General features: G+C 45.7%; 1 protein-coding gene across 2 annotated transcripts in view; it reads right to left on the bottom strand.

The window, feature by feature from the left end:
* Nucleotides 1-8,148: 8,148 nt before the first annotated feature.
* The window catches only part of PPP1R36 (protein phosphatase 1 regulatory subunit 36), a 28,050-nt gene continuing 11,735 nt past the window's right edge, over nt 8,149-24,463 (bottom strand). The window contains exons 3-12 of one of the 2 annotated variants that reach the window (XM_050952665.1): nt 23,844-24,003; nt 23,660-23,746; nt 22,755-22,888; nt 22,561-22,627; nt 21,483-21,581; nt 18,743-18,883; nt 13,071-13,113; nt 11,329-11,522; nt 11,045-11,239; nt 8,149-10,727 (exon numbers count right to left, since the gene is read on the bottom strand). In XM_050952665.1, coding sequence (XP_050808622.1) covers nt 10,487-10,727; nt 11,045-11,239; nt 11,329-11,522; nt 13,071-13,113; nt 18,743-18,883; nt 21,483-21,581; nt 22,561-22,627; nt 22,755-22,888; nt 23,660-23,682 — 1,137 coding nt within the window. In that variant the 5' untranslated portion in view covers nt 23,683-23,746; nt 23,844-24,003 and the 3' untranslated portion in view covers nt 8,149-10,486. The remainder of the gene's footprint in view (nt 10,728-11,044; nt 11,240-11,328; nt 11,523-13,070; nt 13,114-18,742; nt 18,884-21,482; nt 21,582-22,560; nt 22,628-22,754; nt 22,889-23,659; nt 23,747-23,843; nt 24,004-24,463) is intronic. The other variant, XM_050952664.1, reaches the window with a different exon arrangement.

Here is a 24,463-nt window from a genome sequence, read left to right on the forward strand (position 1 = left end):
AAAACCATCTACTCCTTGTGGAGATGCCTGTGCTGCTCACCCTATTTGTGTTATTCCTCATCCCTCCTCTCTGTCTTCCTTTGTCAGGTAAGAGCAATCTGAGAACCATATAACCAAATGTGCCAGAGAAACAGTGTACAATGAAACCCTGAAAGGGGTCAGATTCTGCTCTTCTCACACTGTGGCATCTGCCTTTGCACTACAGAGGATTGTACTAATGTAGCATATGGCACATTCTTCTTACAGGAGTGCTCTGTATTCATATGTGTAAACAGTTAGTTAATAAATGCAGTACCAGAAGATGATGCTCCAGAATATGCAGCATAGTTCCTGGGTTCTTTAGGACCAACAGAATTTCTTATTGTGCCCTGCCAGAGACTCCCTCAGGTTGCTGTTCATATCAGCTCTTAACTATGGCCCAGACCTATCTGTAAATGGGAATACCCACAGAGGAGACTAGAAAGGCCATGAGATTCCCCCATGGAGTTTCCACTGGACTGTTCCTGCAGGGAGATGAGTTTCATACACACATGGAATAAATGGATTCAGCACCCAAAACTAGATCCTCTAAGATCTGCCTAGATCTCAAGCAAAATACCGGCAGCTATCTTGGCCATTGTTCTCCTTCACTCTCATAAATGCCACAGGGCCCCTCCCGAGCAGCCTCTGCCCCCAGAATTCTCTTTGGGAGCTTCAACATTGTGGAAAGGAGTGCACACCTGATCCTGCAACTGAGACAAACACAAAACTCCCATTTCATCCCTGGGAGCTTTACTCGGGGAGTGAATGAGCCTCAAACCTACAACACTATGAAGTCAATCAGTACCATGGGTGCAATAGAAATATATAGACTGTGGTCTTAGCTGCACATCTTGCATCCTGGAATCAATGTCTTTGGTTGTGTGAGCAAGTGCAAGGTTTTTGGTGGGATGGTTCATATCCAAGCACTGGACGTGACAGATTCAGCATGTACATGGGCCTGGAATCAAAGCAAGGAGTCAGTTTTGCAAACCTGCTCTGGAGTTTAGTCACACTTTGGTCATTGGACAGACAGTGTTTACTCAACTTATGGATATAGAGAAAGGGTCAAAGTTATCCTTGTGGTGTAACTCCATTGGCTTCTATGGATCAGGGAGCGGCCTGGCCCAGAGACTCCAGAAGACAGATGCTGTCTTAAACAGACTGAGGCTGTACTCCCAAAGGAAAAGAGAGCTGCCAAAATCCAGGACCAGGAAAAGAACTTACCTCAAATGAAATTCGTACTGACATGTCCAGATCTAACTCAGAAAGGAATCCTTATGCAGATGCTTTGGCTTTAATAGTGGTGTTTATAGGTGCTGTCCTAGCAGAAACAGACAATATCTGGAGCCTTGAAGAGTTATTATTCAGGCCTAAGGAACAATAATATATTCCTAGGCCAAAATCTGCAGCTTCATTCCATCTCTCTTCCTCTTTGCCGTAACAGAAGGAGAGTTGGGGTCAACTATTTTTATCCTTACAATTTGGCATCTTTGCTATAAGCTGCACATATCTTATAGCAAATGTTTATAATGAGGTATGAACCACAGCTATTTTACTCGATACATGAAATTCTGCTGGAGCGCAGTGAATTACAGGCATTAATTTAACCAAATGCATTTACACCCCCCAGGAACACCCCTGCCCCATCCTGCCCCTTCCCTGAGGCCCCGCCTCTGCCTTGCCCCTTCTCTGAGGTCCCGCCCCCACTTGCTCCATCCCCCCTCCCTCCGTTGCTTGCTCTCCCGCACCCTCACTCACTTTAACTGGGCTGGGGCAGGGGGTTGAGGTGTGGGAGGGGATGAGGGTTCTGGCTAGGGGGTGAGGGCTCTGGGGTGGGGCCAGGATTATGGGTTTGGGGAGCGGGAGAGGACTCCTGGCTGGGGCTGGGGGTTGGGGTGGAGGGCTGGTATGGACTCCTGGCTGGGGGTACAGGCTCCTGGTGGGGCTATAAATGGGGGGTACAGAGTGCAGGAGAGAGCTCCAAGCTGAGGCATGGGGTTGGGGTGCAGGAGGATGAGGACTCCAGCTGGGGGTGCAAGCTCTGGGGTGGGACCGGGGATGAGGGGTTTGGGGTGCAGGAGGGGGTGCTGGCGCCAGCTAAGGGTGTGGGATCTGGAGTGGGACTGTGGATGAGGCGTTTGGGAGGGGGTTGGGATGTTGGAGGGGGTGCGGGAGGGAACTCCAGGCTAGGGTAGGGGGGTTGGGGTGCATGAGAGGGTTCGGGGTGTGGGGGCCCAGCGGCACTTGCCGTGGGACTGGGAAGCGGACGCCAGGTCCTTGCAGGCCCCAGATGGATGAGCGGCCAGGCAGGCTCCGCATGCGGCCCTCACACCTGTAGGTGCTGCCCCCATAGCTCCCACTGGTCGTGGTTACTGGCCAATGGGAGCTGCGGAGCCAGCCCTCAGGGCAAGGGCAGCACGCAGAGCCTCCCTGGCCACTAATACATCTAGGGACTGCAGGGACCTAGTGTCTGCTTCTGGGAGCCGCGCAAAGCTAGGGAAGGCAGGGAACTGAAAGGATCTTCAGAGCTTCAGCTGGGATGCAAAGGCTGCTTCCTTTTCCAAGCAAGGGAAAAGGGGAGTGAAACAAAAACATCTGGTGAGCAAATAGTCTCCAGCTAGGGGTGAGTAAGGCACTAGCTGGTCCAGGGAAAGGCATTCAGCAGTTTTCACCCTTTAGGCCAGGCGTTCTCAACCTTTCTCTTTCTGAGGGCCCCCCTTAACATGCTATAAAAACTCCACGGCCCACCTGTGCCACAACAACTTTTTTTCTGCATATAAAAGCCAAGGCCAGCATTAGGGGAGCGCAAACAGGGCAGTTGCCTGGGGCCTTATGCTACAGGGGGCCCCACGAAGCTACTTTACTCAGGCTTCAGTGAACCCCGAGTGACAGGGTTCAGGGCCCTGCGCTTCAGACCCATGCAGGGGGGCTTCAGCTTTCTACTCTGGGCCCTAGTGAGTCTAACACTGGCCCTGCTTGGTGGACCCTCTGAAGCCTGCTCACGGTCCCCCAGGTCCCCAGACCCCTGGTTGAGAACCGCTGCCTTAGGTCACCAGTTAAATTCCCACCTGATTCAGTAATCACAAAAAGTCAAAAAAGTTGTTACGTGCTGCCATGTGTGAAATCCAATTGGTGGTCTCACTCCAGCTCCCAGCAGACAGGTGTACACATCAGAGAGACCACCACCCCACAACTGGCACCTGCCCCTGGTTGGCACTGTCAATAAGAAAGGGCAAGAACTGAATGGCATGGAGATTACCCAATGTTCTCTTGCCCTAGGAAGGTCCCTCCAGGGCAGGTCAAGGCACACTGTCTGGGCAATGTATGGGAACGCTGCTGCTGCCTATGGTGTAGCTGATCTGTGGGGAAATAGAAGAACTAGCACATTTTACCTCCACTAAATTCACACAGCTAGTAACAAAAGAAAATTCTAGGATTTCCGATTTTGCAGAGGATGAAAAATCTCTGAGCAAGTCTGGGAGTGGGCTTTTTGTCTGCTAAAAACCCAGAAGGCCTTTTGCCACAAGATGTTTTGTGTCACTGGAGTGTTCAAAAGTCAAAAAATTGCTCTTCTGAAATAGACACACAAAGTGGGCGAGATCATGTATTTTATTGGACCAACGTCTGATGGTGAAAGAGATGAGCTTTCCAGCTACATGGAACTCTTTTCCAAGGCTGGGAAAGGTATTCAGGGTGTCACAGATAAATAGAAGGGTGGAACAGATAAGGAGTGAACACGTGTTGCAAGAGACCATTCCAGGTGAAATTAGTCCAATAAAAGATATTACCTGACCCACCTTGTCTCTGATATCCTGGGAACAACACATCTACAACTCTTCTGAAGTGCTCATTCTATCTTAGGCTAATTTCCAGGGGGTCTTTTTCCCTGAAGATTCAGCCACAAACAATAAATATTGCTTCAAGCTGGGTGCTGGGGAAATCCTTGACAGTCTGGAGCTGGTGAATTTTTCTGCCTATCTGCAGCTGCTGCTACAATCTATGGATTGCAAATGGCAGTGCTTCCTGCTGTGTTTCTCCTGCTGCTGTGCTTCCTTTTGTACAGGGAAATGACCAGTTGATCCAAACAGAGTCTCTACACCTTCCTCTGATGCAGCTGGTGCTAGCCACTGTCAGAGATAGGCTATTAGACAAGATGGACTGCGCTCTGATCCAATATGGCAGTTCCTATGTTTCTAGTTGCAGATCCACGTGGACTTCTGATCCTCAGCATGAAGAGGGTGCAGGCCTCCTGTGCTGGCTCCCCAAATCCATGGCTATAGTCCTCATCTGTGGAATAAGGGTTGGCAGGATTGCCCCCCCCCCAGGGTTAACAAGGCCTCAGACTCCCTCACTTCTTTCTACCTCTTGATTCACATGAGCTACAGACTATGTTAACCCCACCGTTCCCACCTGCCTCCCCATGGAAGCCAGTAACTGCTAAGGGTTGGAGTTGAGACCTAACCAGTGACCACATTACTTTCTTTCTCTTACAAACTGATTTTGGAGCTGAGACGGTTTCTGCCAAGTTTCTGCCTGGCATGAATTTATACAGCACAGTTATAAATGTCTAAAAATAGCTGCTTACAGTGGAATGGCTGACATTCCCTATATGGTGCAGATGAATGGAAGAGTCTTTGTAAAAAGCCTGTCAAGATGCTGGGCCATGTAGCTAGCCATGCTAAATAACAGGAATGGAAAAAGCAGCCATGAGGAAGTGAAGCACATGGTAACACAATAGAAGTCATGGCACCGAACCCTGTGGTTATAATGGACACGTCTGTCTGTTTTTACCATTTATGGACATTTGTTCTTGTACTTCATACAGGAAATCTGGCTCTTGTGGTTTTTATTCCAAGACACATAACTAGTTTGGGGTTCGCTTTTTTAAAACCACATTCATGGAAGCCACCAACCTGCTGTAATTCCCTGATACAAACTACACACAGAGTCTGTGCGGAAAGCCAGGAGCAATGTTTCATGACTCCTGGCTCTACCGTATCATTATCAAGGGTGGATATTTCTGAGTGAAATTCTCCTGGGCAGAACAGCAAGGGCTTGATGAATTAAGCTTCTCAAGCGCCCTTTCTGACTCACTCCCTCCTGTTGAAAGTCTGATTCACTGTCATGTGGGACAGGCCGCAGGGGCTTGCTTACATGCTTAAACAAGCTTGGATTACCTGTGTAAGACACATAACTCCACTTCCTCCAAGATAATATGAGTCTCTTCTGACTGAGCAAGCTTTCAGTCTACCTGCAGGCTCTGGTAAGCATCCTGCTGACTAAAGAATCTGAGTATTGGGATTTCTCAGTCCATTCCAGAAAGCACCAGTTTGTTTAAGAGATTACCATAAAATATCAGGCCTAAATCCCTCTGTAAGGGCTAGATTTATGTTTTCCTAGGTTTTTTGGCCAGAAGGGAGCCTCAGGACCATTTAGCCTGATCTGCAAACCACAGATTTCACCCAGTGAGTTCCTGCAACAGTTTGTTTCCCAGGAGTGCCAGACAATTCGATCTGAAAGAAGCTGTGGGTTCAATGGGAGAGGCCTCACAGGCAGAATTAACTGAGTATGAGTCTGTTCCAGATCCTCCCTTTGCCTTCAGAAAGCATTTGCTGGAATGGCCACTTATTCCTCAATACTCCATGACCAGAGATTATTCACCACTGACTTGATTGATGAAGCTGGTTCTCCCACATAGGCCAAAGGGATTGCCTGGCACCTGCTATGTGTGTTAATAGCTGCAAGACAACCTCTCTCACCTCTACAATTCAGTAGCAGACACATCAGTTGATTTTGCAACTCATAGAAATGTAGGGCTGGAAGGAAACTCAAGAGGTTAACTAGTCCATCCCACTGCGCTGTGACAGGACCAAGTAAACCTAGAACATTCCTGACTGGTGTTTGTCCAACCTGTCCTTAAAAGTGCTGGGGATGCCACAACCATCTGTAAAATCCTATTCCAGAGCTTAACTACCCTTATAGTTAGGAAGTTTTCCCCAATATCTAATCCAGGCCTGCACAACATATGGCCCGTGGGCCACATGCGGCCCGCAGAGCCTCACTATGCGGCCCGCAGAGCCTCACTGTGCGGCCCGAGGGAGCATTCTAAATCACCCGCACACAGTGCTCTGCGGGCAGCCCAGAGCCCTTTAAATCCCAGCCACGGCTGGGAGTCAAAGGGCTCTGGGCTGCCCACAGCGGTGGGGAGCCCAGAGCCCTTTAAATCTCAGCCACAGCCGGGAATCAAAGGGCTCTGGGCTGCCTGCAGAGATTCCCGGCTGCGGCTGAGATTTAAAGGGCTCAGGGCTCCCTGCCGCTGCGGGCAGCCCAGAGCCCTTTGAATCCCGGCCGCTGCTCCAGCGGATGGGCTGGGGCTGGGATATAAAGGGCTCGGGCTCCCCTCAGCAGCAGGAGCTCTGGGCCCTTTAAATCCCTGCCCCAGCCCCGCAAAGCTCCGGATTCCTCCAGCCACCAGAGCCCTGGACCCTTTAATTTGCCCCTGAGGGCTCCCAGCCACCTCTTCAGCTGGGAGCTCCTGGTTGATTTAAAATCAAGTATCACCTCCCAACCCCTAACCTTCCTTTTTGGCCCACAGCTGTTTTGGTGGGGTGGCGCTGGGGAAGGAGGGTTTGTTTCTGCAGGGCTAGGCGGTGCTGGAGCGGGGTGTTTTCGTGGGGCCAGGAGGTGCTGGGCGGGGGTGTTTCCACAGGGCCCAGGGGTTTCGGCCCTCAGCTGTTTTCTTTGGGGTAATGTGGCCCTCGCCGCTTTATGAGTTGTACAGGCCGGATCTAACCTAAATCTCCCTGTCACTGGGCCAGGCTTCTCCCCAGCCCCCCAGCGTCCACTGCTGTGCCCAGTCTCTTTCAAGGAGGTTTATTTTCATAATAAAAGCACATAAAGCAGAAAGACAGTCACAACTCAGTTCTTACTTTCAGGTTTCAGCTCCACCTCCCTCATGAGCCTCAGGCAGGTTCCCAGGTCTGGCTAGGTTGTCCCCCCTGAGCAGCTGGACCCCTTGCTCCAGGAGACCCACCACAGGGGTTCGCACCACTCCAATGTGGCTTTGTCTCCCTAGGGCACAGCTAATCTCACCCACCAGCAGCCCTTCAAAGGCCCAGTGTAGCCCAGCTCTCTCTAAATGACTGGATTGGACTCCCTAGCTCTAGCCCAGGAGAGCTGGGCTCAGCCTAGCTACAGGAACCAGCTACCCTGTGACACTCCCTTGCTGCCGATTAAGCCCGTTATGTCTTGTCCAGCCTTCAGTGGACATGGAGAGTAACTGATCACACACGACTTTGTAACAGCCCTTAACATATCTAAAGACTGCTGTCAGGTCCCCCCTCGGTCTTCTTTTCTCCAGACTAAACATGGCCAGTCTTTTTAACCTTTCCTCACAGGTCAGGTTTTCTAAACCTTTTATCATTGTTGCTGCTCTCCTCTGGACCCTTCAATTTGTTCACATCTTTCCTCAAGTGTGGTGCCCAGAACTGGACACAGTGCTCCAGTGGAGGCCTCTCCTGCACAGTGGAGTGGGACAATTACCTCCCCTGTCTTACATGTGACAATCCTGTTAATACACCCCAGAATTATATTAGCCTTTGTCACAACTCCATCACATTGTTGACTCATATTCAATTTGTGATCCATTCTACCCCCCAGATCCTCTTCAGCAGTACTACCACTGAGCCAGTTATTCCCCATCTTGTAGTTATGCATTTGATTTCTCCTTGCTACGTGAAGTACTTTGGACCGGTCGTTATTGAATTTCATCATGTCGATTTCAGACCATTTGTCTAATTTGCATGTGGTAGGCAATGTCTGGCCCTGAGTAAAGCCAATATATAGTGTATTGGGGTATCAGGCTCATTCTGCAGATGGGGCAAATTGCATTTTAAATTCAGGGACACGGGCTGTAGCGAGAAAGCTGGGCCATGTACACCCCTCAGTCCATGCAGGGTCAATGGAGGTCTCTGCACAGATCAAGAGAAGAAAACCTTTCTGTAGCCACCAAACTCCTACTAGTTGGCCTAGTTTGTGCTGCATCATGCAGTGGGGGAAAAGTGCTGTAGGATGCTATGTTCACAGCATACACACTGAGAGGTTAGATAAACACAATAATACTCTTGCTGAAAGGTTGCAAAATAACAGCTTTATTTCTTAGAATTCAGAATGATAACACATAAGAGCCCAAAACCAGAAAGAAATCAGATTGCTCCCTAAGAAAGCGAGGCACAATTCACCTCACCTTACTACAGGCTGTCTGCCTCCAGCCTGACTGCTGCTAGACCCAGATCACATGCTTCCTTACAGAAACCCCTAGTCTGCAAGCAGGACCAGGAAAAAGCCATTTAAAGTGACAACCTACAATTTCAGTACAGTTCTCAATACACCACATAGGGGACTTTGGGGACTCCCAAAACCAAGCAGTATGTGCATTTTGGACGTACACTGGCCCTACCAAGTTTTTAGAAAATCTAGCCCTTGAAGTATCATCATTAGACTCTGATCAGTGAGATATCCAGCCTCCTCTCAGTGCTATTTCTCAGGTCATATGTGAGAGCATTAAAGTCATGTTACACACGATGCCATCTTACTTTACTGATTATTTTCTAAAAATAAAACTTTAATATTGGCAAAACCTGAAGGTTATGAGAATGAGATAAACGCATCAGTGGGGGGTGGGGTGGGGGACAGGTGTTTGGAACTTCTGCTATATATTGTAGCAGCAATCTGTTTTTCATGAGAAAAGAGCATTTACCTAGGACCATATCTATGTATTTGTCTTCTCACTAACTTGCCCTCCCTAATGCAGAAATGCATAATATAGAAGTGTTTGTTCTGAACAAAGCACGTCGCAGTCAACATTTATGTACATGAGGAGATCGTAGCGGTCCCATAGATAGCATTTTAAACAATACACTGAGATGTTAAAGTTTTCTTCTCAGCTCTCAGAAAACTCTACCCATCTTTGGTTTTCTTTCATTGTTAGCGCCAGTAGGGAGAAATGCAGGTGCCATTGAAATCAATGGTAAAATTCTCATTGACTTCAAAAGGGCCAGAATTTCACTACGGTTTTCCGCTAATGGTAATGGTAACAGAATACGGACAGTTTTATAGGTAAACCCTGGTAATTTCTTAGGACTAAGGTTAAGATTTTGTCACGGTTATTTTTAGTAAAAGTCACGTACAGCTCACGGGCAATAAGCAAAAATACACGGAAGCCCATGACCTGTCTGTGACTTTTACTAAAGATAAGGGGGGAGGGGGCCTGACTAGAGGCTGACTGAGCCCCATGGGGAAGGGGATGACTGAAGCCCAACCCCTGCTGTGGGAAGAGGGGCCTAACACCTGCCACTGCAGCTGACAGCTCCTAAGCCCCCACTACAGCTCAGGAGGCTGGGAGTTCCAGGGAACCTGCAGTGGTTGGGAGCTGTGGGGCTCCTGCTGCCCAGGATGGCTGGGAGCTCCACGGCCAGCAGCTGGAAGCTCCAGGGGGACCCCACCACCCATGGTGGCTGGGAACTCTGAGGCCCCTCCACCTGCAGTCCCTCAGAACTTTGTGGCCGGCAGTTTGAAGCTGCAGGGTCCCATGATGGCTGGGAGCTCCAACCCTGCCATCCCAGAGCTGAAGCAGAAAATGTCATGGAGGTCTTTGAAAGTCACAGAATTCAAGACTTCAGGACATAATCTTATCCTTTCTTAGAGACTGATTAGCTTTTTGTTTCATGAAGTTGATATCCCAAGTGCATATTTTAATTGGTGTTTGGAATTCTAGGACCTATTTTCCTCACTGGTGAAAACGAAAGATAAGAGATAAATGCTATATAATAAATACTGCAGGCTAGCTCCGCATCTGGAGTAAATCAGCACAGAACCTTTTATTTTAGTGTAGCAACACTGATTTACAACAACTGAGGATCTGCCCCATATCTTTAAATAGTGGTATTCAACTTTGCTATTCATTTATCAACATTTGTCATGCATTAGTATGGAGAGATGCATATGTGCAAAGCCCAATGAAACGCTATGGAAATCAAAAATGAGTAAAGATAATATATTAAAAATGTAAGAGGAAATTCCCATAAAACCATCATTTCCAGAACTTTTAATCCTTCCAGGAATCTTCTCGCAATGCAAATTTTAAAGGAATAAATAATAATCATACCTCGCTCCTTTGGTCCATAGATCTCAAAATGCTTTACAGAGAGAGTCAGTATCATTATCCCCATTTTACAGATGAGGAAACTGAGGCACCAAGTGGGGGAAATAACTTGCCCAAAGTCATACAGCAAGTCAGTGGCCAAGCCAGGAACAGAACCTAGGTTTCCTAAATCCTAGTCCAGTGCCCTATTCACTAGGCTGCACTACCTGTAACAAATGGCCTCTGCTCTTAAACATGAAGCTTCAAAGTGGTTTACTTAATACATGCTAGAATTACCCTCAGTGCTAGAGGGTGCCATTTCTATTACCCATTCTCAGAGTAGTCCCCCTCCGTAGTTACTCTTGAGAGTACCATGCTCGGGCGACTGATTCCAACTTGGGTGCCTCTGGGGGATGACAAAGCCAGGTTATATGAACTGGCTGACAAACTGTTTCTCTTTGTTCGTTGTTCTTCCTTCTTCTCCTCCTCCTCCTCCTCTATCACCCCAATAGGCATGAGAGTGTGGGGATTGAACTTGCTGCGAAGGGCTCCAATGATGCCAACCCTGTTTCAAAAAGAGTCATTGATGTAACTGAAGCACCAGGGCTAAGGAAAACTGGGGTAGGGCATGGAATTTGCAATTTTATATGGAAAATTGAAAAGAACTTTACCTTTTGTTGGGTCAGGCATTACCCTGAGGGAAAACTTTGCCTATGTGCACAGGAATCATGGACCAATTAAGTCCCCAGATCCTGCTCCCCCACCATGCAATGGGACTACATTGTTCCTGCTGGGTCTGGGAAGCAACATGGAGTCAGGAGCCTTAAGTGTCAACGATCCCTTGCAGAAATACAGCCAACAGCTACGGAAACAGCTCCTTACTTGGGTGTAAGCTCAAATGTTGAGTAGTCCGGCAGGTCCTTGCTGCTGCAGGTTGGAAGGGTTCTGCCCCGATGCAGGTAATGGTTCTGGAAGAGATACTGAGCGTTGTCTTTGGGCAAGGGCAGTAGCGTACTGAGCACCGGCGAGCGCTGGCCAACGACACTCTTTATCGCTGGGCGTCTGGCATATACACTCCTTCAGAAAAAACAAATGGGCTTTAGTTTGATCCCGGGAGTGCAGTGCGAGCTCCCCTACGTGCCAGGATAACAAGCAAGGAGTGGTACCTGTGATAGGGAAAGATAACTTTCCTCTGATCGGCAGAGACATCTGTTTTCTGCAGGTTGGGGCTGTTCTTTTCTCTCAATGCAGGGTTAAATATGTCAGAGCGAAGAAGCCTGCCCACTTCTTCCTGAATCTCTTGGAAGTGCTTCCGTCTGAACACCACCCAGGCCACATATGTACAGAAGTTGTAGAAGCACTAAACAGAAACAGAGACCAATCTTACTGAATACGGCTGTGCTACAGAGAAGGCCACAGCGTACAAAGGGGAGGCCCAAATTATCTGCTGGCGTAACTCCACTGAAGTCAACAGAGATACATCAGCATAGAATATGACCCAGTATCAGAGCATATTCTTTACAGTAGAGACTTGTGGCACAGTGGAATGTCTCTTAATGTGACACTTCCCATGAAGCCAAACACCCTGAGTCCTGTTCGGTCTGCCTGTGTTTCAACTGGGAACAGTAGTGTCTCCCCACACCGAGTCACTGCAATGTCATAGGGATTAAGTGGTGAATAAGACATTACTTTTTAAAAATTTATCAAGAAGACTGGAAACGAAATTACATGCCGAATATTACGACAGATAATGAGATCACCGCATCTTATCCTGGCTTGGCAACTTCAGTATTAAAAGACCAAAGCTTAGATGTTCACCTCGTTAGCACCTGGTTAAATACCAGGGATACTTGGCACAGGCTGAACATGTCCCCATTACATAGAATTTCTGCTAAGAGCTGATCTAGGCCAGAAAGTTTCATAGCTATAGCTACATCTCTTGAGTGTGAAAACTCCACACCTCTGGGTTGTAGCTGTGCCGACCTAACCCCTGGTATAGACAGCACTAGGTCAATGGAAGAATTCTTCTGTTAACCTAGTAACAGCCTGTTGGGGAGGTGGATTAACTATATTGTCGGGTTGGTGTAGGTAGCGTCTACACGGAAGTGCTACAGCTCCGCAGCTGCGCTCCTGTACCGTTTCAGGTATGAACAAGCCCTAAGTAAGCACATCACAATCCACTGGAGTCCAAAATATCGTATTGGTTTCAAATGGTTTTCTATGAATCTGGTGACATATGGTATCTGGAAATTAACTGTCAAAACCTGTTCACGGAGCTATTCCTGCACAGACATCTAGAAACATTACTATGAATGATGGGATATGTTACTGTCATCTTTAAGAGTGTTACATTTCTGAATCACACAGTGCTAGGCTCACAGCTGGAATTGTGATCTTTGGATTTAACCCGAATGGAAGTTTCAAACTGAACTCTATTTTCTTGCTGATTTTTTTCCTTTCATCAAAGGCAAACTGCTTTGTTATTGTAGGGTTGCTCATGAAGATTTTGAGCTGCTTTGTTTTATTTTCTGTAGGGACAATGAGGAACAACACGGAGGCCTTCAAAATTTGAGTAAAAGAGCACACAAAGTGATGAAAAACACAGGACAAAATTCGTGGCTGACCCACTTCCTCAGTGTCTTGTCTCAGCAGGAACAATTCTGAAAAAGTGTGTTAGTGACAATTTAAACAACTCACTGCTTTCTCCACCACTAGGTATCCTGGCCCGGAGCCAGGATACTGATTTACACCACTGACTTCCACAGAGCTAAGTCAGCTTAGATCAGCTGATGATCTGGCCCAATATCTTGAACCCAGGGCAGTTACCATTTCTGACGCTTCCTCATTTCAGCTTATTTTAGGATTAGCGAAAAAGCTCAGCGTCTATCCACGAATGTCTCTTTCTTACCTCAAAGAACTCTCGGTCCTTCTGTGTTGATGATGTTTTTCTCCTAAGACAATCAACAATAGCACAAAGTTAATCGCCGGAGTTATGTTTTCAAGTCTCTGAACAGCATACTGGACACAAATCATATGGCTACCACCAAGCTGACATTTCACCAGCACAGTAAGGCTGGTTGCTGAGCAACCATCTTTACCAGCAACACAGAGGCCCAGTGTCCAAGAGAAAGGCAGGATTTCTGGACTGACTCAGAAAGAAAAGAAAGAAAATGCACAACGCTATGTGGCTTAGCTAATTAAATCAGCCAGAGACCAAATGTCATGGGCCTGATAGTTGGAGGTGCTGAGCACCTGAGGCTCCCATTAATGTCAAATAGAGTTTTGGGTTCTGTGTCTATTAAAATCTGGCCCTGTGGGTGAGATTTTAAAAAATACTCAGCCTTGGTCTAACTTCGCCCCCAGTGAAGTCTATGGAAAAACTCTCATTGACTTCAATGGGGGCATAGCTAGGATGGGAGCAATATTAGCTCAAAGCTGAGAGAAGATACATGAGACATGGAAGGGAGAAGATTTCTGGGACTCAGAGAGGAAATGTAAAACTCACAGAAGAATGACAAAGCTTTAGGAGAACGGTCTCTGTTAAAGTAACAGTAGCGTTCCTCGTGAAAGGCTTGCTCTGGAAATACATCGATCTGATTGTGCCAAGTGTTTGGGACACCGGACCAGCTAACCCCTGCCATAGACATACCTGTAGATCTGGAAGGCAGAACCCCTACCTACGAGGAGCCATTCAATCATTCTGCAAGGCGGCAGACTTTGCTCCCACAAAATGGGGAGCAATTTCCCCCCCAATCCAGGCCCTACAGATTCCTACAGGACCTGGGTAGATCTCTGCCTCCATGCCAGCACTCAGGGCCACTGTAGCTTTCCTTGGTTTCCCAACAGTGCAGCATCAATTGTTCCACACGACCAGGGCTTCCCCAGTTGCCACTGCACCCAGAAACCTCAGTACAGAGGGAGAGCAAAAGTGATATGCTCTAGGCTGCATGAATTGTTCACTGGCTTTATTGGCCAGGGGAAAGATGTGCATCCCTCCCAGCCCCACTCCGTTCCTCTGCCCTCTTTCCCCAAACCTGACACCTCCCCAGCTGCAGATCCCAAACCCTATGTGCTATGCAGGGTTCAATGTTAGGAGAGATGATGGCACAGAGGCAGCTGATTCCCTTCAGCATGGGAAGGGTAGGAGCCCCTGAGCTTAACAGTGGCCAAGCAACGTGGCCCATTGTCACTGCAGAATTCTAAAGCCACTTCAGTGTATTTTGTTGCTCATCGGTACCTGTAATGCGCTATCAGCCATGAACATTATAATCATGAAATCTAACAGCGGATTAAGTAAAATGACTCCTTAAGAGCTGATTTCACCTTTTAGCACGATGTAGCTTGTGCAGTCTCTTAATGACAAAATCCTCCAACTGCCTTCTGCATTCTAGGAAAACCAACCACTCTAAATGAAAGACTGACAGAAAATAGCCTTTCAACTGGAGCCCAGCACGGCTGTGGTCTCCATCCTCTCCCTTCCAATGCTAACCATGCAGGGGGAGGTAAACCCAAGAAAACTGCTCAAGGTAAAACTTCCTAAAGTTAGTGGGAGACTTCAGTTCCTGTGTTTGGTGCACTCTTACTCATTAGCTAAGAAAATGACGGCGGAGTTAGGAAAAAGATCAACTTCAACAAGCTCAGGAGGGGGCATTGTAAGAAACATGTGAATGGCTAAGTGAGTGACGTGCATCCTGGGCACTAGAAACCCAGTCAGAGGGAGTTTGTAGAACTGCCAATGAGTCTGCAGAAATGAATGCATTAGACATAGTGGAGGAAAGCGCAGCCAAACCCAGATGCTACATTAAGCAGAGGCGTGTGTGCTTATGAAAACACAATGTTCTCTAACTTTTATAGGACCCGGCATCCTGCGTGTGGATGCAACTGAAAATAAATGCTTCAGATGCCATTTTAGCTGCTCTCTGATCCACAGCTATGTGTTTTATGGACCAGGGACCACAACAAGGTCCGGGTGAGTCCTGCCTCAGACTTCAAGTGGGGCCCTGCTTTAGCCATATTTGTGTAAGCAATGTATGCAGCTCTGGGGACACAACCTATTTTTTTCCCATTATGACAAAATGCCCAGAAGGAAATTGGCACTATAAAAAAATTGCACAATCTGTTCCAGCAGTTTCAGAGGAGAAAGCTAGACACACCTATTCCTTCCTCAGGGTTGGAGACATAAAAGAACTAGAGCTCATACACACAAACAGGTTTGCTAGGGAACTCCTCAAAACACAGTCTGAGATAACATCAAAATAGAACTCCTAAGCTGCGCTTCACAAACATTTCAGTCATTATTAAGTTGCATGTGGATACCATTTGAAGCCTCACGCTACTCTTCCTCCAGAATAGACTCCTTTCTAAACACTTGGAGAAAACTTCACAGGAACAGTTAATAACTTAACAGCTGGGTATGAATAATTATAGTACAGCTGAGTGGGAAATGCTTTTCCCATCCCTGGAAAAATGTTGAGATTTCAAAAAAAAAATCCCATTCCAAATCGGCACAAAAAGTCGAAATCTCAAAAATTGACACAAACCAACAATCTGAGAAACAATCAGGCTTGTGTCAGTTGAAACATTTCATTTCAGCCTTTTTGAAGTGTTTCGGTTTTGACCTTTTTTGCATATTTAATTTTAAAAAATATATAATTAGCTTAGATTTCTAACTGAAAAGTCATATGGAACCAAAGCAACAAATTTTGTCATTTAAAAAATGCTGAAGTGTACCATTTTAGCAATTTCAGAACTTTATTTCCCCAGAAGTTTTTCAAATCGAGAAATTAGTGGAAACTGACCCTGTCCCATGAACAGTTTAAAAGAATCAGTGTTTTCCAACAAAAATGCTGAATTGAAAAATTCTCAACCAGCTCTAATAATTGGAAAATGTTGATCAGCGTGACACAATTGCATTTGTTTTAGGAAGCCTATGGAATTGCCAGTGACCACTCAGCCATTTCAATGCTAATCTTAGTCAATTTGGGAAAGTTTATATATTATTTATGTAATTGCAAAACACGTTTGTATCTCTCACAGGTGGATGGATGAATAGACTCAAACACATTCATGATGTGTTGGGTTTTCAGTTGCCTTCAATGGGAGCAGAGATAGGCCAAAGCTGAGCACTTTTGAAAATCCCAACCTTACTTTAGATAGATAGGTAGATAGGTAGATAGATATTTTCAAAAGCACTCAGCATTGGCCTACGCCTGTGTCCTTTGAACTCAATTGAAAATCCCACCTATAATGAATATACTTGATTGCTTCTCGTCCCTCTTCCCACCCTTCCTATATTGTTTGTCTTCTTAGACCATGTCTATACTACAAAATTAGGTCGACCTAATTTACACTGGCACACAACCACCACAGTTATTAAATCACTTGTGAGTGTGCACACTTGGCTCCTTGTGTTGGTGCTGCGCATCCTCACTAGGAGTGTTTGTATCCATTGTATGGTCAGTGTGGGGCATTGTGGGACAGTTCCTGAAAGCCAGTAACAGTCAATGTAAGCAACACAGTATCTACACTGACACTGCGTCGACTTACTTACATCGACTGTGACTCTACTCTATGAAGGAAAGTGATGTTATCAAACAAGTGTGGCGAGGCCTTTATGTTGGGGGAGCCACATTTAAATGAAGATGCTTGGACAGCTAGGTTGACACAAGGCAGCTTATGTAGACCTACCCATGTAATATAGACCAGGCCCTAGACTCTAAGCTCTTTGAGGCAGGGACCACATCTATCTCTATGTTTCTACAGAGCCTGACACAGTGGGGCCTCAATCCTCTTCAGAGCCTCTGGGCACAATTGTAATGTAAATACTAAATAATACTGACAATTCTCATTCACATCTCTTCACTTTTTACCCAGACTGTTGCAGGGTTTGTTTTTTTTTAATTAACTTCTCTCTATATAGCTACAACCCTGCTCCTTTGCCTCTACCAGGAAAGAGAAGAGAGAGAATTGGCAGCAGACTCAGTAAGTAAGGCAGAGCTCCTTTTCCACTGATTTCTTGTCCAGGGAGTTTTATCCTAGCAAGGACTGTGAGTAGATTAGTTCTTCAGAGCCAGTAGCTCTAGCTGGCCCAGAGAAGACATTGCACAAATGAGGTCTTGTACCCGCAGCCTTTGAAGCTGTATTACAGTCTGTGCTCCGACCGGAAAAACAAAATGCTAGCATGACCCTCCCTGTCCAATCAGCAAGACAATGAAAACAACCCCACAGCATCATCCCAAACTGCAATCAGCCCAGAGATCCAGCAGCTGGTCACACAATGCTGTGTGTGCTGGTCATACAATCCTGTGGTCCCAGGGTGCACAGGGAGTACTGTGCTGTGCTCTTTACTCCTCATGCTTCAGGGCCTCATGATATGGGGCACACACTGGCAATCTACATTTGGAGGGACTGGGGAACAGTTTGGTCATGGAAGTAGGTAGCAGAAGGCTTCAGCAACAGACAGCAACAGTGTGGATGGGCTGTGCCAGCACAGTACGCTGGTGCATAGCAATTCACTGATCACAAGGAGGTATGTGACATAGCACTGGTATCACAGTATGGTATATTACATGGATTAACTAGTTTACCTTTCTCCTTCTAAGAGGTATTAACCTTCCCTCCTCCCTGCTACATTGTTCTCACAATCTCCTCTGAAGCTTTGGAAATGGCAATTAATGTCAGCATTGTCATTTGCCCAGTTGCCTGTGCTGGACCTGCTCAATACCACATTGCTCCTATAGCCAACAAGGCTTCTGCACAACTGGATCTGAGCTGCAAGTCAGGTTTCCAAAGTCCTGCTGCAGTGTGTTGCAGCCCTATGGGCTGTGTTATGCAGAAGGTCAGACTAGAGGACACAGTGGTCCCATCTGGCCTTACAATCTATGAATCACTTGGCAGGCCTCCTATTTATAACAAAAGTCTATAATATTTTCCATGCTGCTCACTTTGGCCCTGGCCAATGCTTTCCCTCCTGCAGTGCTCACTTGGACTGGGTTATTGTGGGCTTTTGTCTTTGTCAAAGAAAAGATCTGGCTAGACTGCAAGTGGGAGACGTGACTGCAGCACAACTAGACATACCTGAGTTACCTTTGATCTAAATGAGATCAAAGCCAGCATGAGCAACACTAGCAATGAAATCGCAACACATGGGAGGCTGCACAGGTTAGCCCTGTCGGCCAGGAATACCAGGACACTGCCGCCACTCATACTGCTGTGGCTTCAATGCTATTCTTACTCAAGCTAGCTTTGATCTAGCTAGATCACAGCTGACTTCGGTATGACTACACCTGCTGCAATCACACCTCTTGAGTGCAGTGCAGACATACCCAAAATGAGGGCCCTGGCCCATGCTTGGACTGGCTGGATGTCAGGTGTAATGGCAACAATTGCCCCCACAAGCAGTGTAGAGTCAAGGTCGATGTAGTTAGGTCAACGCAGTGTCAGTGTAGACACCATGGTGCTTATGTTGACTGTTACGGGCTTTCAGGAGCTGTCCCACAATGCCCCACACTGACTACAATCAATACAAGTGTACCTGGTGAGGAGTCATCATAGGAAAAATTACTCAGTGCATTTCCTTACTTTCCACAAGCCATGTGATGCTGCTCAGCCCTTCCTAGTCCAAGAATAAGAATGCAGTACACCTTGGCAAGGTGTTTCTTGGTTCCTGCTAGCTTAGCCAATGTCTCTTCCAGTTCTTTTTGGTCTAACACACTGGGGTTTCTGTTTTAAAAGAAGGAAAAAGAGTTATTTTAAAGAGTGTTTCGTTTAGGTGGGATAAGTCTGAATCTTTATGAAAGGAAAGAATATGTATAAACCATCACACTGCATGAACCAACCCAGAGGACCCGTTTGCAGTCAGATTGATTGAGAGCATTTTCAGGGCTGGTGGGGCAACACAGCATGGGACTTGGCCCCATAAGTTCTCTCTGATCTTGCAGGGTTTGCAAGCTCCACATCCACAGACTGCCAGGGGAATCTCTCTGGTCTTACCAAGCCTGTGAGCCCTTCTTGTAGCCTAGACATGGATCCTTGGGACTTCTTGCAGGTTCAGATATACATCGTATATGGGCACACTTCATTGTACAATTGGTGCCACACTGACAAACATCTCCAAAATCCTTCCAAAAAGTGCTGAAAGGTTCTCATCCTCTTTTAGGACAAATTAATAAAGCAAATGTAGAACTCTCAGACTAAGCCATTTCTGAAATATTAGATTCCAGGAACAATAAAGGTAGAAGATTATTTTTAGGAAGTGAAGAAAACACATGTTTGTATGTTTTCTAGCTCAAACTGCCACCCATGGGGTGGATTGACTTTCACTGCTTTTTGGAAGGATGGCTGGTTGAGTCTGGAGTTCTTTGCTCAGTGTATCAGTAAGAAATCTGCTACTACTCAGGCTGGGACTCATAAAGAATCAGAAGAGCATCAAGTAAAGATAAAACACAGAAGTTGTCTTTCTTTACCACCCCCAGATCAGAAACCTGATCAACAGGGTCATGGGAAAAGGAATCTAGATGGACCCAGAGGGGCTCTGACATGAATGCCTCTATAACCTTCCAAAGCAAGAATGTTTGAAACGCAGAGGTAATTGGTGAGTTCAGTCAAGTTACATACTTTTTAGCAAGAGTCTAACTATTCACCGTTTCAGTGGACAGCATCTTGTCTTTCCTGATGGAGACACTAGCAATTTCAGGACCTGCAGGGTGCCTTTCACCAGCCATGAGATCATCTTACTGGTCGCAGCCCCCAGCTCTACCAGCAAATCCAAGACCACGTATGTGAAATAACATTTATGATTTATGGATCTCGTTTATTTATTTATGAATAAGGCTACGTTTTAGTCATGGGTATTTTTAGTAAAAGTCACGGACAGGTCACAGGCAATAAACAAAAATTCACAGCCTGTGACCTGTCCATGACTTGTACTATATATCCCTGACTAAATCTTGGGGAGAGAGGCGGCTCGGGGGATAATGCTATTTAATTTCCCCCTATCCTTTGTCATAACCCTGAGAAAAAGCTGAGAGATAGAGAGCTTTTAGTAACAGTGCTTAGCTGAAAAGAGGCTTGGAACTCTGAGCAAACACATTATCTCCTATTGTTTGATTCCTCCTGTGTTCATCAAAACAGGAATTTGTTCATTCATTGTAAATAAACAGGAGTACATCAAAGAGATAAATGATTCTGTTATCAAGTTCTCCTCCTAATGAAACCAATGCACAGGACCCTGCATTTTGTCTAACCACTTGGGTCAAAACGACATAACAGTATATAACTATCTCACAAATACTTCTCACGCTGCAACATGCTTATAACATCTAGTCACACTTTATAAACCATTTATAAGTGGAGCCCTAAAATGAAATGTGGCCCAAAAATCAAATCTTCCTTAGGCACAAGACCACAGATGAAAAATTTCAAGTGGAATCTATTTATGTAAGGACATTGATGGGGGCTGAAATCAGGCATATGATGGAAAGCTATTTTCAACCTTATCTACTTTGGAATTTTTATTGTAGCTCCATAATATATGGGCACTAATTTGGCAGGTTGCTGGACATAAAACCCTGCTAAGGGTTGATATGTCAAAAATCCTGCTGGAAGCTAGGAAACAGGTTGAAACGTCACAAGCTGCTGACTGACTAACTTTGTGCAGAGGGATACACACCTTTGCTCATTTATAATAGCTGCTGTCAATTATGTGGGACACTAGTGAACAAGATTACTTGGGGCTCTATCTTGCAAACACAAAGGGCTGGGCTTAATGCTTACTACCATGACTTATCCCAATGAAGAAAAAGGAAATATAAGTTGTAGTTTATTAGCACTGCAGTAGCACCTTGAGGCTCCAGTTGAGATGGTGGCCCCATTTTACTAGGCACGGTGTATATCTATACAGTAAGTGGCAGTCCAGGCCCCAAAGAGCACACAGTATAAATAGACAAGACAGACAAAGGAGAACAAACATATTAGGAAGGAAGGAGAGACTATTCTCAGTAGTGAGCAGTATGTCTAGGAGTATGTGTTTGTAGGACTGGGCTCTCCATCTTTAACACTGTAAACTGTGCCTGGTTGTGTCAGCATTTCGAAACATACCTGTAATGCTCCCCTTGTAGATAAAAGACCTTTACATTCAAATGTCCCAACAGAGACAGTAATGGGAAATCTAGTCTGTATCTATTATGAGCCCAATCCTGCAGCAGTCCTTGCTTATGTGTGGTGTCCCATTGAAGCAATGATACTATTCACCTGAGTAAGGGCTGCATGCATCGGTAGAGTAAGGCCTTGTGTCCTTAAATCAGTAAAGTCTCTTACTTACACCATAAAAGATTTGGGTTTCTTTTCCAGGGCAATTTTTTCCAGATAATACGATAAATAGAAAAGCAGAGCCATGAGGAACTCATCCAGCTGCTTACTCCTAAATGGAAGACAACAAGATTACCTTCATGAATGTAATACTACTGATGTAAGGCTGAACCTAAAAATATGTCCTTGCCCCAAAGCGCCTACAGTCTACCAACACTTAGTACTTAGCCTAGAGCTTCCTAGCAGACCCTAAGCACTACACCCACTAGTAAGGGTTTGCAGGGACATGCCCTACAGAAATACTAATCAAAACAGTCCAAGAAACACGCTGAAGAGTGGATCTGCATGTGGACATTCCAGGAGATGGGCCTTCTGAAGCAAGTGGGTTATAAAACATATGACTTCTGTGTACAAAATACATCATTAAGTGTGGAACCCGCATTTAAAAGTTCAAGCAGAAAAACGCCTCTCTTCTCAAGTGATCATTCCTTAGGGCTAGATTGTGGCTATAGGCAGGGCCCTGAGCAAAAGGTAGTGTGGAAGTGGTACCACCCCATTGTGCCTCAGGGACATATCTCTGAGGTACAATTCCTTCTCTGTTTCCTTCTTGTTCTGGGCAGCAGGGAAGTAATTTACTGCTGACAAATACCAGCAGCAAATTCTGACACCTTCTGCACCAGCTCAGCACTTCTAGTATTGGCAGAGCAGAACAAAGGCTCCACCTTGTTCTTTCCTCCTTTCTAGGGCCTTGTGCCAGACCCGATCTGTGGGTAAGTCTGCATAGGGAGACAGTTAGAATTACTACCCTGAATGAATGCTTAGCCCCAAATCACAATCTAGCCCTTAGTAATCACAGTGAAAGACCCTTTCATAAGAGTAAGGGAATTAACTTCTTGCTCTCTGTTAGAGCTGAAATGCAATTGGTAGCACTTTCCACTGAAAGTGGAAAGTGTAGTTGACAGATGAAAGATTTTAAAGCTCTAATATTTTGCTCTCCACTTTTTATAAGCTCTGAATCCATCACCATCAGTTATTAAAACACACAGCACACACACACACACAATTCTTAGAACGAATTCCAGATTACATACCTCATAACTGCTGTAAAAGATGGTATATGATATGATTCATCTTCTTGAACAAGAAACAAAGCAGCATCTAAAAATGCACCAAGTGGAAAAAAATGGATGTCAAAAATATTTCTGAGGAAAAACTTTTAGAGGAAATACTTTTCTAATCTGTAAGGATAACACTGTGCTGAGACCAAATGACAGTGTTTACTCACATTTAACATCGTCTAATGTAATACACTCATTTTGTCCCCGCTTCGATAGCCTAGGGGATTTCTCTTCTTGTATATTCATTCTTTTCTCAGGGAATCTTGCACCAAACAAATCTCGAAACATACTAGGAGTCGATCTACAGGCAGGATTTAAAGTACGCTGTTAATTCCACTGATTTGGATTATGTCAGATACAAGTTTGCTGTTAATAACTGGGACATTCTCTTTTCAGTTGATTCAATTTAAAAATGAAACTGGTAGTTAAAAAATGTTTGATGAATACTCTGATGTCTTTCTTTCTTTCTTTCTTTCACAAGCTACTGCACGTAGACCATGTTCAGCCAACCAAGGTCCTTCAACTCTTCAGAGCACTTCTGAATGTGGTTCTTTCATTTGGTAATATCATAAGTTTTGGCCGTACCTCTTAGGTCAAAGACATTTTAGGTTATGGGTGGTAAAGAGGAAAGTTAACTGTGCCTTTTAGTGTATACCAATATAGTCCATGTGTAACATAAATAATAATGGTAACAACAAATGTAATCTTTGAAGTGCTTTACAAACATGAAAGAATTAAGTCATCCTCACAAGACCCCTCTCTATAGGTAAGTGTTATTGTCCTCATTTTAACAGATGTGGAAACAGCAGCAGAGCTGTTCAGTGACTTGCCCACGACCAAAAGGAGCTGGAGTCAGAGCTAGGAACAGACATTAGGAATTCCTGGCTCCCAGTCCTGTGCTCGGACCACTAACCACACAGCCTGAAATGACTGCTGAAGTGACAGATTACTTTCTGCCTTACATACTTTGTTCAAACAAAATAAAATATAAATTCTTAAAACTATGGGCAAAAGGTCCCACTCAAATAACGCTGCTTTCCCGTTTTAGCCAAGTGAGTTTAACCCGGAATACCTGTCTAGTGTTTTACTGCCCATTTCCTGAAAATGGATGGTTTTGCCCTTCTTGAGTTTCTCTTTAGCATCTGCGGTGGGGATGGAGCTGTAACACACACAGAGTGAACATTCAGAAAGGTAAAGTGCAATTGGAGAGGGAAGTGCTGCAACAAATTCAGTATACACTGGAATTTAACACCCACATGTTTAAGCCTCCCTGTGATACTGAGACACATCTATAAATGGTGATTGGGTCAGGGTCTCAGACATTGCTCTTGCTATCCACCGAGGCAGGTTTAGAAAGGGACAAATACATCTGACGAATTTCATATCCTCCCACTCCTGCATCTGCCACACAGAGCACTGCGAGATAGGAAGGGAAAGGTTGTTTCCTGCTCCTGCCCCCACTGAAATCAGTGAGCACAGGACTGGGCTCTTAGTCCTCTTGTCTCAGAGAGGATAGGCTTGAAAAGTGAGCCACCTTGTTCCAGAGTTTGCTGTCATGGTCCCTGTACACCAGTGATTCTCAAACTATTGTATCGGTGACCCCTTTCACAAAGCAAGCTCTGAGTGCAACCCCTCTTATACATTAAAAACACTTGTTTATATATTTAACACCATTATAAATGCTGGAGGCAAAGCAGGGTTTGGGGTGGAGGCTGACAGCTCGCGACCCCCCTATGTAATAACCCCGTGACCCCCTGAGGGGTCCCGACCCCCCAGTTTGAGGACCCCTGCTGTACACTGTGGGACACAAGAAATGGAGGAAACCCACTAATCCTTACAGGGCAAGTAGGTAGGCAGGGAGCAGCACACCTGAGCG

Source organism: Gopherus flavomarginatus, chromosome 5, assembly GCF_025201925.1.
Source record: "Gopherus flavomarginatus isolate rGopFla2 chromosome 5, rGopFla2.mat.asm, whole genome shotgun sequence".
NCBI classification, from domain to species: Eukaryota; Metazoa; Chordata; order Testudines; family Testudinidae; genus Gopherus; species Gopherus flavomarginatus.